Source organism: Mus caroli, chromosome 16 (assembly GCF_900094665.2).
Source record: "Mus caroli chromosome 16, CAROLI_EIJ_v1.1, whole genome shotgun sequence".
NCBI classification, from domain to species: Eukaryota; Metazoa; Chordata; class Mammalia; order Rodentia; family Muridae; genus Mus; species Mus caroli.
The window spans coordinates 56,616,160-56,631,590 of NC_034585.1; the positions used below are offsets into that span (position 1 = coordinate 56,616,160).

Sequence of the window (15,431 nt, forward strand, 5' to 3'; positions counted from 1 at the left end):
TCACTTTGTAGACCAGGCTGGCCTCGAACTCAGAAATCCGCCTGCCTCTGCCTCCCGAGTGCTGGGATTAAAGGCGTGCGCCACCACGCCCGGCTGCAAAAGACTTTTCAAGCCACCACCAATGTTTTCCAACAGTAAACATGCCCAATACTTAACGCTCGAGTGAAATTTGCAATAATCAACAAGCCATGTGTCTTACAGATTAAACTTGTGAACATTCACTTTTAACATATATATGTATATGCACATATTTGTTATATATGGACATATGTGCATATACATATATAAAAGAAACTTTTTCTTCCTTTCAATCTCTCATCTTTTCAAACACATATGAATGTAATTCAAGTGTAGACGTCAATAGAAAAAAATTCTATGAATAACTTATGGAGAATAGAACATATATAGTACACCACTAAATTCAAGGTAATTTATTTATATATTGTATTCTATGAAATTGCAATTTAAATGTAATTAAATCAATGTTCCTTATGAAAGCTAAGCAAAATGTTAAATATATATTGTTATTTGATTAATAAGTCTCCATAGGCTGGGTGTTGGTAGTGCATACCTTTAATCCCAGCACTTAGAAGGCAGAGGCAGACAGATCTCTATGAGTTTGAAGCCAGACTGGACTACAGCGTGAGTTCCAGGGCAGTCAGGACTATACAGAGAAACCCTGTCTTAAGCTTCCTCCAAACTTAGACTCTCTAAGATGATTTGTATGAAAGAAAAAACATTCTTATTGTTATTCCATGTAATCATAGTAAGAAAGTTATAGTTTTCCATTTAAATTGCATTTTGCAATGTTATTACTTCTTAACAATTACATTTCACAAAAATCCTTACTGAAACTAAAAATCTAATGCAGGTAAAAATTTCACTTGGTACTAGCAAAGGTGAATAATCCATTGAACTTGACATTGTTTTCCTCTATAAAAATGATATGAATCTTAGAAATTAATAGAAAGGAATATACGTTTTCCATATTTAAAGAAAAACCAAATATCAAACATTTTCTTATACTTAATAGAAATCAATTTCTTCAACGACAACAATGAGGAAGCATAGTAGCATTCTTAATATTTTTAAGAAGCAATTTAAAATACAAGGCAAATTAATTGAATTTTGCATCTTACCATGGCAAGAACCCTCGATTTCTTCATACCCTGTACTGCAGATACACCTTCCAAGAGGAACAAGCCAATCCCCATCAGCTCCACAGTAGAGTTTAGGAGTATCTCGCTCCTCAGCACTCTTTACACATGAGCCCCGTACTTCAACCAAAGAGGAAGAATCAACCCTTGGGATGGTATCAGGAAACATAGCCAAGTTCCGCACGGTGAAGGGGCATTTTTTGTAGAAAACTCGGACTGAGACCAGAGCGATGCATGCTCCAATATCTTGAAAAGCCAAATAAAATCCTTTCCTTTCTATAGGCCCCACCTCACGGATTTCAGTGTTGAGTTTAAGGATGCGGTCACCCAAATCCATCTGAGTAAAACTCTCATCAGCAGCAATTGTGTCGATCTTTATATATTGGCTTGGCTTGAATTTTGCCCCATGGGATTCATCGGATTCTATATAATACAGATTAAAGGTTTCTTTACAAGTCCCCAAGACCCATGGGATGCTGTTACAATCCCTCAGTGTGAACTTCATTTCCACGTAAATTTTCTGTGCAGCATCACGAGAGATCCAGTTAGTACGAAGCCAGTTGTTCTGGTTTGGTTCCATGACATTGCATACTTGGTATGTATGTATGGGCCTGTTGTGTTCATCCATTTCAGTAATGGCATCCCACTGCAAAAAGAAAAGAATGAAAAGATCATAAAACCACAGCAGTTAAGGGATATAATTGCTTAAGAATGTTTTAGCAAATGAAAAATGAGTTGAACCAATATAACACAACTGTCCGAATGCCGACAAAGCAGCTTTGTAACCATGAACGTTTGACTGAGATTATGGAACCTACTCTTCGGGGATCTTTCCTTCGTCATTATAACATGACCAAAGCAGTTTTAACATCCTCAGTTTTCTCAACTGTAAAATAGATAGGCAATATTTCTTGTTTATAGGATTGTATTAAAGCATACATGTTTTTAAAGTACACCTAAAGGAGTCATGACTGTTCTGGGGAGAGAGCTGGAGAGATAACACAGCAATTGAGAACATCCACTGCTCTTGGAAAGGTCCCTCAATTAGTCCTCACCATCCACATCAAACAACTCCCAACCACCTCTAACTCTATATCTAGGTGACCTGACACCCTTGTCTGGCTTCCATGAGTATCTGAATTCTAGTGCAAACATGTACACAGAGACACAAACATATAAACCGAATAAAAATAAAATTATATTTGGGCTGACTAACAGAATTTAAAGTAGCATTATCTGATCAAAATCACCAGGTCTATTAAAAGTGCTTAGTGGTTTCCCAATCTATATTGTAATTTATATTTTGTCACAGAGGGAGATGTATTAGCCAGTATGAAAGTCAACACTTCTATGGTCATTCTGAGATAGAGATGGATATCCTCTAACTGGCTAGTTATCTGGCAACTTTATACAAGCTGTAGTCATTGGAGGGGAGAGAATCTTAATTTCAAAAGTAGATCAAAAATATCAGGCTGCAGAGTGCTTTCTTAATTAGTGATTGACAGGCAAGTGCCCATTCAATTGTGTGGTAATTCAAATGTGTGGTTGCTATAAGAAAACAGACCAATGAGTCGAGGAGAGTAGTTTGACTTTATAATTAACAGCTATCGAGCAAAAGGACAAGCAGTCAAATAGACAACCCAACTATCATTATGCCAGCTTCAACATTTTGAATAATCCACAGATGTCCTGAGAATTGGGAAAACACAAGAGAAAAAGTGGCCACATAGAATTTCTCTGTCTTCTTGACGGCAAGTTCAGTTTGTACTAGACCTAGTGCTATCTGTTAGGGTTACTTTTGCTGTGATGAAACACCATAACCAAAGACAACTTTGGGAGGAAAGGGTTCATTCTCTCACAGTTCCATATAAGAATTCGTTATCACAGGGAGTGAGTATGAGAACTCAAACCTGGAGGCAGGAGCTGCCTTGGAGGAGTGATGCTTACTGGCTTGCTCACACTTATAGAACCTAAGACCACAAGCCCAGGGATAAAACCACCCACAACAGTTGTGCTCTTCCAATCCATCACTAATTAAGAAAATATCTTATAGGCTTTCATGCAGCCCAATCTTATAGAAGCAATTTTTTTTTGTTTTTTTTTTTTGTTTTTGTTTTTTTGTTTTTTGTTTTCTGAGACAGGGTTTTTCTGTATAGCCCTGGCTGTCCTGGAACTCACTTTGTAGACCAGGGTGGCCTCGAACTCAGAAATCCACCTGCCTCTGCCTCCTGAGTGCTGGGATTAAAGGTGTGCGCCACCACCGCCCGGCTAGAAGCAATTTCTTAATTGACATCTCTCCTCATAGACGATTTTACCTCATGTCAACCTGATATAAAACTTTAAAGCACAATTGACCCTTGATCAACTTGACATAAAAACACATCCCTGTTAATCCACAATGTTTCCCTTCTTGTTGATCCCTAGGATTACACATTAATATTGACTTAACAGTACAAAATATTTCCAAACTTAAAAGTTCTCCAGTCTATTAAAGTTAAACACTTTATATTACAATCTCTTTTTAAATAAAAAAAATTCTTTTAAAATCAAAAGTCTCTGAATTGTATGTTCTCAGCTGTAGGCTGCTATAAAACTAAATAATTTATTTCAAGAGGGAAGAACCAGGGCATAGTCACAGTCCATCATCCCACAAAAGTACTTACCATGCTTTGAACACACAAATGTTCAATGGCTTTTCTAGACCACAGATCCAAAGCTTTACACTGGGTCTGGGATAAGCTTATACATGAGAAGTCCGTTGTGGGACTCAATAGAGAAAGTGTGAGTAGGTGACATGAAAGTGTATTTGACTAAAGTCACCAGCTGGCAACCTGGAGATTGTCTCATCCTTCCTCATAGTAATAAGGATTTGAAATGCTTTGAATATATGCCTAGACACACAGGTTATTATGAAGTTATCTTCATGTAGTAGTAAAATAACATGTTTGAAGATTGATTTAAATAATGAATTTTTATTGAAAAAATTCATAAACAAGATATATGTGCTCTGTACACTCACGTAGTAGCTAATCTTAGTTCTACAATTTTCAGAGGCCACAATTATTTTAGTGCTTAGAAACTATGCCTTTTAGGTCATACTACTATACAAAAATCATAAATTCAATCTTTTCAAAAGAAATATACCTAAAATATTAAATAAAAATTGCATTACTCATATTGAATTCTAAATGTATCTTATACATTTAGACCATCATTAAATTTATATTCTAATTTTAGGTGAATAGATTAAAATTTAAAATTCAATATATATGTCTTATGACTATTGTTGAAGATCAAATTTAGCAGTAAACCTGGTACCTAAGTTAATTCCAATTTCACATTATTAATAAAGATATAAAAAGCACTTGTTTATACAGTTTCTTAAACTCAATATGAAAAATCATGTGCTATCTTATGCATATGGATGCATTGTGTTTGAAAAATTCACATTTATTTTTTCCATTGAATCAGATAATGCTTTTATCTCTAATATTAATAATTTAAGAATTTTATATAAGGTGCCTTGATCATATTTATTCTCTCCTCAGCATGTGTCCAGTCTCTCTCTCTTCTAAATCTCTGTATTTTTTTGGTTTGTTTTTTACCCATCAAATCCAATCTGTCCTACCTGTATATTCTTCAATGTGTGTCCTTTGATTGAAGCATGGTCAACTTAACAAGGACAAAACACATACACAAACACACAATGCATATATATATATATATATATATATATATATATATATACACACACACACACACACACACACATATATATATATGTGCATATATACACATGATGTGTATAATGTATATGATGTATATGTACATGTATAGGTATATTATATATTTATTGATTATTTGAGAATTTCACATGATGTACCTCAATTACCCTATCTGCCCTTGCTTGCCCCCACACCCCTAGGACCTCCTGCCAAAATAAAAAAAAGATTAAAAATGTACACCCCTGGAGCCTGGTTAAACTCCCAATGGCCAGCCCCTTAAAAAAGTGAGTCCTGTGCCACCTTTACCTCCACCAGTAGACATCTATTTTGGAGAGATACACTTGGGCATCCTATCACAATTTAAGAGTCCACTTTAATGGCTTCCTGTCTAGGTTGTTACTTTTGGGGGGTTGGAAGGATGAAGGTAGACTTGTCACTGAAGCCTTCTATGTCTTTCTTTCTCTACTCTGAGTTTGCAGTCATCAATACCACTAAAGAAGTATCTTCCTTGTTCTTTACAGTCAGCATGACCATGGAGCATGGACTTCTGCATGGTATCAAGAAACAGCATGGTCTATGGACATTCATCTGGCCTCTGGTGTCAGAATATACCACAGACTTCAACATGCTCTCCATTGGTAGCACAGCCCATAGACATCAACATGGATATAAGTAACAATACAGACCATTAACTGCCACATGGTTTTTGTTGGATGGCTCAGGTTGCAGCATCATAGCCCAAGGTCATCAACATGGCTTCAAGCAGCAGCATGGATCACAGTCATCTACATAGCCTTCAACACACTTAAAGAAAACAGAATCTCCAGTTTTCAGCATTTATCAATTGACAATAGTTCCTTGGATAGGAAAAAGCCTTTGAGTCTGACTTCTGTCTTCATTCTGGGATTTAGTCTGGCTTGAGATTTTGTGATTGTTTATGCTGTCAGAGATGCAGAGTTCATAAGTGTAATCTACCCTACTGTGTCCAGAGGATTCTCTTTCCTTCTTCCTCTCTTCTGCAATATTCCCTGAGCCTTGAGAGGAGAATAATTTATATCGATGTCCCACTTATGTTTGAGCATCTATAGTCTCCTTTTTCTCTATTCTTTGTCCTATCGGAGGTCTTTGTTTTAATTATCATCTACTACAAATAGAACCTTCTCTGGTGACCATCAAGAGATGTATTAATATATGTGCATGTACACACACACACACACACTACAACATAGAATATATTTATATAAATAGTAATATAAAGTTTTCTCCAACACAAAAGGCAGTCATGCAGCATTTTAGATATATTATTTTCATATTTTAGGAGTTGATTGATGAATATGTTGATATTTTAACCAAAAAAGATAGAGTCTGAACTTATTACAAGTATAGATGTAGATGTTCAGCTACTTTCATTTGGGAACAAAGTTCTACACTATGGGTAAGTTGGTGATAAAGTGTGAGCAAACATTACATGTCATCCATAAGAAATAAATAAAATGTAATTAGAAATTTACCCATGCTTTAAAAAATATTTGTAGAGGAAATTTAATCTAGCAATGTGACTGTTCTGGCAAGAGACCACATACCTTTAATACCTCTGGCTGGAATACAAACAACCCATAATATATGTTTTTAAGGTAAAATTAGTTTGTAGAAGGAAGCAACCATATTTGAAAGTGATATCTAATATAGGAGCAGGCAAAGTACGGAGAAAGATTTGATAGAGTGAGTCAGAGACAGGATACATCTAACCTCACGAGAATAGCACAGCAAAGGGAAGCTATTGAGAGCAGTGCACAGAGAAGAAGTCAGTTATGTTCAGTCAGGGCAGTTGAGTGGAGTTGAGTTCTGAGCATCAGTGGGGAGTCAGGAGAAGCAGTGCAGCACAGTGGACTTGAGTTTAATCTTGACTTCATGCATTTCAGTGCAGGTCAGCAGAGGCAGTTCGAGCCAGAGAATAAGACAGTCAGAAGATTAGAACTGATTGCCAGAGTTAGTCTAAGGCCAAGCACAGCAATTCAGTGAGAAGCTTAGCAAAGCCAGACTGAATCAGTCACCATGGAGAAGAGTTTGTGCCAGAAGAGCTGACTTGAACCAGCCAGCCAGAGTTCAGAAAGAACTAGAGAGGATGAACATATTCAGCAGTATTGTTCAGAGACAACATTTATATCAGGTAAATACAACACTTTTACAAATATTTGGGTAGCACAATTTGGTTTCATGGGTTAAAAACAGAGAGGCATAAAATTGGGTGGGTGGGGAAGAGGAAACTATGTAAGAAGACTCGGGTTTTGAAAATAACCAAAACATGTTGAATGAAATTCTTACAGAAATATTTTAAAATGTTAGGAGTTTAGAAATTGGGTATGTTGAACTCCTAAAGATTGGATAATTCTTATAGAGAAAAAAAAGGATTGGGTTTTGGACCTGTATTTCATACATCCAGACACTAATACTAAATCCACAGCCCTGAACATTTCCCAATCCTTTTTTTTGGGGGGGGGTGGGGGGGCTGCTGAGACAGACAGGGTTTCTCTGTGTGGCCCTGGCTGCCCTAGAACTCACTCTGTAGACCACGCTGGCCTCAAACTCAGAAATCCACCTGCCTCTGCCTCCCGAGTGCCACCACTGCCCAGCAACATTTCCTAATTCTAACTTCATAAAGTATGATTACTTTTGTTAACATGAATGGATAAAGGAACACATAAGAGATTAATAAAACATATTCTCAGTGTGCCCTGGAAGGCAAATCTCAAGTGGATTAGGCCATGAGGATACTGCCTGGTAAGTAAGTTCTTGATGGAAGCATAATATTGCAGCATTATTGGGAGAATATAAAATATAGAAAATATAGGGGGTCGGAACTATTTGAAGTAAGGGATTCTTCCCTAAAGTTGTAAACTTTTTGGTGGTCCATTCCTGTGTTGTTTTACTTCCTGTTCATCTTGATTTGAACATTCCCAATCCACCAGCCCTTAAGTTCAACCTGTAAGGCTGTTTCACAGGCTATGTCTCTCTCTACATTTTTCTATGTTGGTCCATTTGCTCACAGAAACACAATGTTTGATACATGGATTCAAGAAAACAATTCCCATCACTCTACAACTTTCTGGTCTAGTGATCAGGTATTAGAGACAGTGTGGAAACAAATCCCACGGTGATTGTATATCAACACCTTTTTTAAAATTTTTATTTTACAAAAAAAAATAGTATTTTCCATTGTTTGCTTGTTTTTGGTTTTTTGGAAGTTTTGCCTTTCCATAAGATACCTCCATATAGGTTTCTGACACAAACTGCTCTGTACTATGACTTGATAAAGGTCCTATGTTTTGTTGTTCTTATTTTGGTTTTTGTTGGCGGTATAGGACTTCCTCTCTGAGATTCGTGAATTTGGCAAATTTCCTTCCACATATTCTTAATCATTGTCCTGTGGACACACTAACTTCATTTTATTATATCCAACATGGCATTCTCCAAATAGTCGCGTGGATCTTTAAATGTTGTTGAAACAACATACCAAAAACAACTAATTTTTTTTCCAACAATCTCACTAGCAAAGTTAGGCCAAGAAACTTTCATTCATCATACATTATTTACATATCTATGTCTCAATCCAAACAATAAACTCCCAATGATGAAACTGTTATATGACAAAATGAAATTATTTTTTTATTCATTTAGGATATAAGAAAAGATGAAGCTTGAGGGCCTTCTCCTCTGTAGAAGAATTCAGGGCTTGCATTTTGCTCTGCTGAGATACTGGTTATACTATATTTTAGTGAACTCTTGTTTTTATATTATAAGTCCTCTGTAAAAATGGGGGGGGTATGGTCAAAACACAATTTAATGACATAATTAAAGAGTTAATAAAGTATTAAGTTTTAACAATTAGAATAAATACGAAAGCACAGCATAAAGGGATAGAAGTGTTTTATTTCAGTAACAATTACATAAAAGCAAGCAGCTGACAGAACTGACCAGCTTAACAGCAGAATTAACAAAAGGCATCATTATTTTCATCCAGAGGTTTTTCTATTGTTACCTAGTTTGTGCATATGTAAATGTTTCACTGGAGAAAAACCAGTTATGTGTTTGATTTAAGTAGGGATAACCCATTTTACCTACTATATGCATACAGCACAGGGTTAAATTTACCCAGAAAATGCATGTTTATGTTAGAGCCTTCCTTCATATAGTAATATTTCTCCACTAATTATCTCTCCGCAGTGCCATTTGAAGTGTGCATTTGCCAAAAGTGGTGTGAATTATACAGAACTTTGAACAATCCTTAGTCCACTTATGCCTGGAATTTCCTTTTAAAAATCCACACCCACATGTGATGTTTTATTTCCATAACAAGCTGAATAAAGTAGGCCAAAAAAGCTGAATTCCTTTTGAGGCATAGAAGCCTAGAACAAGAAAACTAATTCCAAAAGCAACTGGGAGTCGCTAAGGATTCAAATTGCTTTCTTTCCTCAGAAAATAGAATGAGGCAATCAAGTGGCCTTTTTAGGCATAGAGTGCTCTGATAATATACAGGGAAGTTGACCTACACTTTCAAAGTACTACCACGAATTACTCAAATTTATGCTTTTTCGTTCTGAAATCTTCAGAACTGAACAGAAATATAAATGTTAATCAAGATATAAAATGTAATGTTAAGACAAAAAACAGATAGCGTACTTTGAAAATAGAAAATACCGGTGGAATAGAAAAATTAATATTTTCTAAGGGAAGTCATAAATATGAATGTCTATAAAGCATACAGCCAAATGATAGATCAACTGGAGGGGATCACACCACAGATTCATAAAGACCCTAAACAAATACAAAGATGACTAAATTAAAGAAGGAGAACAATCATTAAGTATTGTTGCTAAGCCCAAAGTATGCTATATATATGCATGAAAATGGCTCCTTGGGTAAATATAAATAATACTTTAAAGAAATACCATTAAATGGAAAGCACAAAAATCATATATCCTACAAATAATATATATATATATATATATATATATATATATATATATATATATATATGATATTACATATGCAAATATAGGGAACAGAGAAGTTTAATAGCACAGAAGAATGAAATAGCTGGAGAGAAGAGTTTTGGTTGTACGTCTGTCCCCTAAGTGAATAGTACTTACAGTACATAGTGTATTCACCATCAAATTTGTTCACTTTCTTCTGCTTTCTCTGCCCATTGAAAATAATTGGCTGTGCTCTGAGGATGTGAGGGTTGGAGAGCTGGCTCTAAGGTCATGAGGACAGGGGAGCTGGCTCTGCCCCTTGTCAGCTGCAGCACTTGAGAGAGTTGGCCTGTATCTACTCTGGGCAATAAAGTAGAACTGCCTCTGGAGGTGTGGGTGCATGTGAGCCAGCCCAGAGGGCAGGAGAGATGGCTCCATTTTGGCTGAGGCATTGGGTGAGCTAGCTCCCAGGATTGGACAGCTCCCCCTGGTGGTATGTGTTCATTACAGCTGGCATGCAGACCAACTCAGCAGCTACCCAGACCCAGACCTAATGCTTTGATTGGCCCAGTGCAAATTCTACCCCATCTATGAAAAGCTGGAGTACATGAAGGGGCCAGTTCTGCAGATCCAAACTTCAGGATCTTCGTGATACAGGGCAGCAGTTGAATATCTGAGAGGAGTCTCAGTGAGCATCTATATTGATAGTGCAGCAGAAGTCAGAGGCTTCAAAATGGTTCAATAATTATAGTTAACATTTAAAAGTATGGACAAAAGTATATACTAGGGGACACACTATGATATATTACAGTTTCCACGATGATATTTTTATTATTTTTTATTTTCTTTGGGGGAGAAACTGCAAAGGTAGAGTGTGGCTATGAAGGAACAGGAAGATGAGTGGGATTTGGGGTACATGATATGAAATTCACAAGAAATCAATAAAAAGTTAAAAAGAAATAACTGGCTACTCTTATTTACCTTAATATCAAAATTATTAAGCTTTCAATTTATTTCTAGTTTGTTACTAACAAACCAGGAATATATGTTATTAGGAAGTGTAATACATTCAGAAAATTTTCTTTATTTTCAATACTTGGTTGTGATGAAGGAGTAAAAATCAGAGACAGAATACAATAAATCATAACTGAAATGATACAACTCCCCAAAACAAATACTCCTTTAAATTGTTGAGAATGGATTGTCAGATAAATGATAAATATACAAATGAGACAGTGAATTGTATTTTTCATTATAGATTGGTAGAAAGACACAACAAAGGAACAAAAACACATGATAAATCTCTGATTTCTTATTAAGTTCTCTACAAAATTTATTCCTAAATGTTTTGTAGTATATGATCATACTTAATTTTGCTCAAGTAGCTATCTTCAGTAGGAAAGGGAGCCTAAGCAAGAGAATCTTCAAATTCATTCTAAGGAAAAGAATGTCTGAGAGTGGAGAGAAGTGAGAGAAACTTCATTTGTCCCAAGAATTTTTCTTTGCTTGTAGAAGCTAAATAAATTACAGTCACTGCTGGCACATAGTTATGCTATTCTGTGGCTCTGTTCTGGTTTAATTTGTAAACTGTGTGCATCTAATATTCCCTATCAAAGAAATGCTTCTTAAAACTTCTTCATATTCAAATATAATATTTTTCCCAGAACCACTTAAATATTCACTTTGAGTCAATATACTGATATAAACTTAGAAAATTAGTGCCCTGAATTCTGCTGCGAGGCATGTAGTTAATAACATAAATCTGTTTTTGCAGCAAAAATGTGAAGACTCTGCATTTAAATGATAGCTAGTTTCAGAGAATAAAACAAAAAGCAAAATGTAGCCAGTGAAGATGCATTTCTATATCACTTCAGGCAAACATAAAACTTTTTTATTACAACTACAAAGATATTTAATAAAAGGTAGAAATTCAGTGGTGTATCTAGAAGAGTACAGCTGAGACCAAGCTCTATGAATATATTTATTACTTTTTTGGATTTTTGGTGTCAGTAGGCCTAACTATCATAGCAATAAGGATCCTGTCCATTAGTAGTGAATGATTATTCCATTTAAGGACTGTCAAATATTAATATAGATTAAAAGTTCTCTATAGTCCATCTTCTCTATGCCAAAATGTCTAAAATCTAAAGTTGAGGTTGTTACATTACCAGTTAGTAAATAAGATGCTGGAAGTACCATTTTACTATATTTATAAGATTAATACTTTAAGAAAATGGCAAATACTGATCTTAATTGCTCTGCCTTATATTAAATACACAAATACCTAAACATGCTTGCAAACATGTCTTTTATTCACTTGTACAACTGTCATCTTGGAGGCTTACTGCCTACATCTGTTTTCAGCCTGTGAGGCTTGTTGCTGAATGAGCTCACCCTTTCTAGTTCTTTCTGAACTCTGGATGCTTGGTCAACTCAGCTGTTCTGGCTCAAGCTCATCTCCAAGTTGACTGATTCAATCTGGCTTCTCTTTAGGTCTCTGACATTTTTCTCTGCTTGGCTTCCAACTGACTCTGGCAGTCTGCTCTAATCGTTTGGCCCCTTTTCATTCTCTGGTGTATTCTGTATTCACATGTGTTTAGTTTCTTCTCTCCTGTAAGTCGTCTTTGTAAAACTGCCCCAGTAAAACTGACCCCAATTTCCTTTGCTCTCTGCATTGCTTGGTCTTAAGTAACTTCTCCTTTCTTTATGAGAGTTGAGTATATCCTATTTTGTCAGATCTTTCTCTGGTTCATCACTTTGTCTGCCACTCAACTAGACATTACTTTCAAACATGGGTGCTTCCTTCTACAAAGGAACTTTGGCTTCATTGTTTGAGATTTAAAGGTCTGTACTAAGGGGGTGTCTATATTCTAGCCAGAGTATTAAAGGTATGTCCCAAGGGGAGAGTATACAACATAACACAATCTCAGATTTACAATGTGATCAGATATTCTGCAACACATGTTTCACAAGACTTTCCAAACATATAAAGCACAGAAAAATCATATTTATATTGATTCTTGTTTGTCAGATATAACAAAGCCCAGTTTTTGCATAATGAATGAGAGAACTGACCTAAAGAATGTGACTGACTTGAGTTCATAAAACCAAAACAACACTACACACACACACACACACACACACAAGTACATGCACACAATGAAGTGATGTTGTTAAAACTACTTGGATTCTTTCCTTCTTTGGTTGTTCTTAAGTCCAATTAAATTTCTGTTGGTTACCATTTAGTTCCACTATTGCACTCTTATGGTTATTGTGTCGTGAGTGCCATTGTTGAGGCTCATTGATGCTATAGCTAGATAGGACCGTTGTTTGCTTCCCCCCTTAGAAACTTGCATGACATCTTCTACTACACTGAATGTTAGTTGTCATGGAGGAAACATGAAATCAGGAGCTTCTGGGTCTTACATTTGAAATGCATGATGTCTTCAGCAATAGGGACTTGCTGCCACCTGTGGATGGGAAACCAAGGGCAAAGCAATAAGCCCATTATTGAAAGTCTCTTGAACAACAAGGAAATAGTGCTTGCTAGTAGAAACCTAGCCAACTACTCCAGACGAGTGAAATCATGGATCTTGAAGAAGAATCTATAGACACAGTTTCCCTAAACCAGTATAACCTATAAATATACTCTAATTACTCACTGATTAGTGTAATCCTCACCTCTAATAAAGGAATCTTCTCTTTGAAATGGACAGAGACCTATAAGAAAAATCACAACCAATCAAAATGCTGAGCTATGGGGCCCATTCCCATGGATAGATCTTCAAAACAACTCCAACACCCAAGACTCAGGGAACATTTCAGAAGACAAGCAGAAAGATTGTGAAAACCAGAGAATCAGACAGTTTGCTTTGAGACTGTGTTTCCTAGGAATGTCAGAATCTACAACCATAAAATTGAACTGATATGACTGTCTACAAATGATCTGTATAAGAACAACAGTAGACATACTAACATAGGTGCTAGGCCTCAAACAGAAAGAACTACAATACAGAATGTTGAAAGTGAAAAATAGTCTTCTTCAAGGAAGAGAACCCTACTAGTTATCCAGTGTGGTTAGCCCTGAAAATACACATACAGGTAACACTATAAAAAAATATATTAGTTAAGATTTCTATTGCTATGATGAAATACCATGACCAAAATGTAAGTTGGAGAGGAAAGAATTTATTTGGTTTATATTTTAGTACCACTGTTTATCATCAAATGAAGTCAGAACAGGAACGCAAACAGGACAGGAATCCAAAGGCAGAAGCTGTTGCAGAGACCACATATAGATGCTGTTTATTAGTTTGCTCCTCTTAGCTTGATCAGCCTGCTTTATTATAGAACCTAGGACCACCATCCCAGGGACGCAACAACCCACCCACAATGGGCTGGAAATTATCAATCACTAATTAAGAAAATCCTTTATAGCCAGATCTTATGGAGGTATTTTGTCAATTAAGATTTCCTCCACTCAGATAAGTCTAGTTTGTATGTCAAGTTGGCATAAGACTAGCCTGTACAGAATGAGTACGGAGTACATATGTTAGGTATAATACTTAATAAAAATGAGACCATGAATTTAAACAAGAATATATTATAAGTAAAAAGGTATTAAAACATATAAGGAAAGTAATTCTTGCTCTTATGAGGACTTTAAATCAAAGTATTTATAGATAGAAAGTACACTCTATAAGAACAGAAATTGAATTATATTGGTCATTGTATCACCTTTCAGAGGGAATTGTTCTTATTATTGTTGAATATAAAATGAAGTCAATAATTTCCGGTTGTTCCTAATATTCATATTCTGATGGTATGCTAAGTCAAGATTCTAAATGCAACACATGACTGAAAAATACACAAGCTTAATTCCTCTCCTAAGGTACTAATATTATTTTGAAAATTATAGGACATTTGATTACAGATAGCTCAAACCGGGACTTTCCAGGTGACACACTGGGTATCATACCAGAACATGAGACGTTTGGCATATAAATCCAGGTTGAGAATTCTGCCTTGATATTTGTATTTATATACCATGTGTCTTTGTGTTCAAGTTAGGGTAAAGAAGAGGGAGAAAAGGTATTCAGAATGCATTTCTTTATCAGATAAGTAATCTGAGAAAGTGTTCTAATATCTAAGGAGCTATTTTTAGAGAATTACTTTAATATAGAAGAACTATTGCACATGCAGCCGAATCCTCTGACTTCGTGGTAAAGACTTAGGAAGTTCATATCTCAGACTGATTATCTTTCTAATTTAACTAAAAAATCTTATGGCTTAAGTATAGCAGATTATGAAAATTTAATTCTTGCAAACATCAAATGTTAAGTAAAAGAATATTCAAACTGTTCATGCTAATGCAAGTAGGGACATAATGTCTCTTGAAGATGTGATAGTTCCTACACAACAGAAAAAAAAAAAAAGACTAATGAAGAGGAAAGAATTTAAGAATTTTAAACTCAGATGCTTTGCAGTTTCATGAGGTCCCATTTGTCAATTCTTGATCTTACAGCACAAGCCATTGCTGTTCTATTCAGAAATTTTTCCCCTGTGCCCATATCTTC

The 15,431-nt window shown here is 35.7% G+C and overlaps 1 protein-coding gene across 2 annotated transcripts in view; it reads right to left on the reverse strand.

Moving 5' to 3' along the window:
• Epha6 (EPH receptor A6) overlaps nt 1–15,431 on the reverse strand; it is an 882,350-nt gene that overhangs the window by 728,229 nt on the left and 138,690 nt on the right. For both annotated transcript variants that reach the window (XM_021184474.2, XM_021184473.2), the window contains one exon: nt 1,140–1,803. In XM_021184474.2, coding sequence (XP_021040133.1) covers nt 1,140–1,785 — 646 coding nt within the window. In that variant the 5' untranslated portion in view covers nt 1,786–1,803. The remainder of the gene's footprint in view (nt 1–1,139; nt 1,804–15,431) is intronic.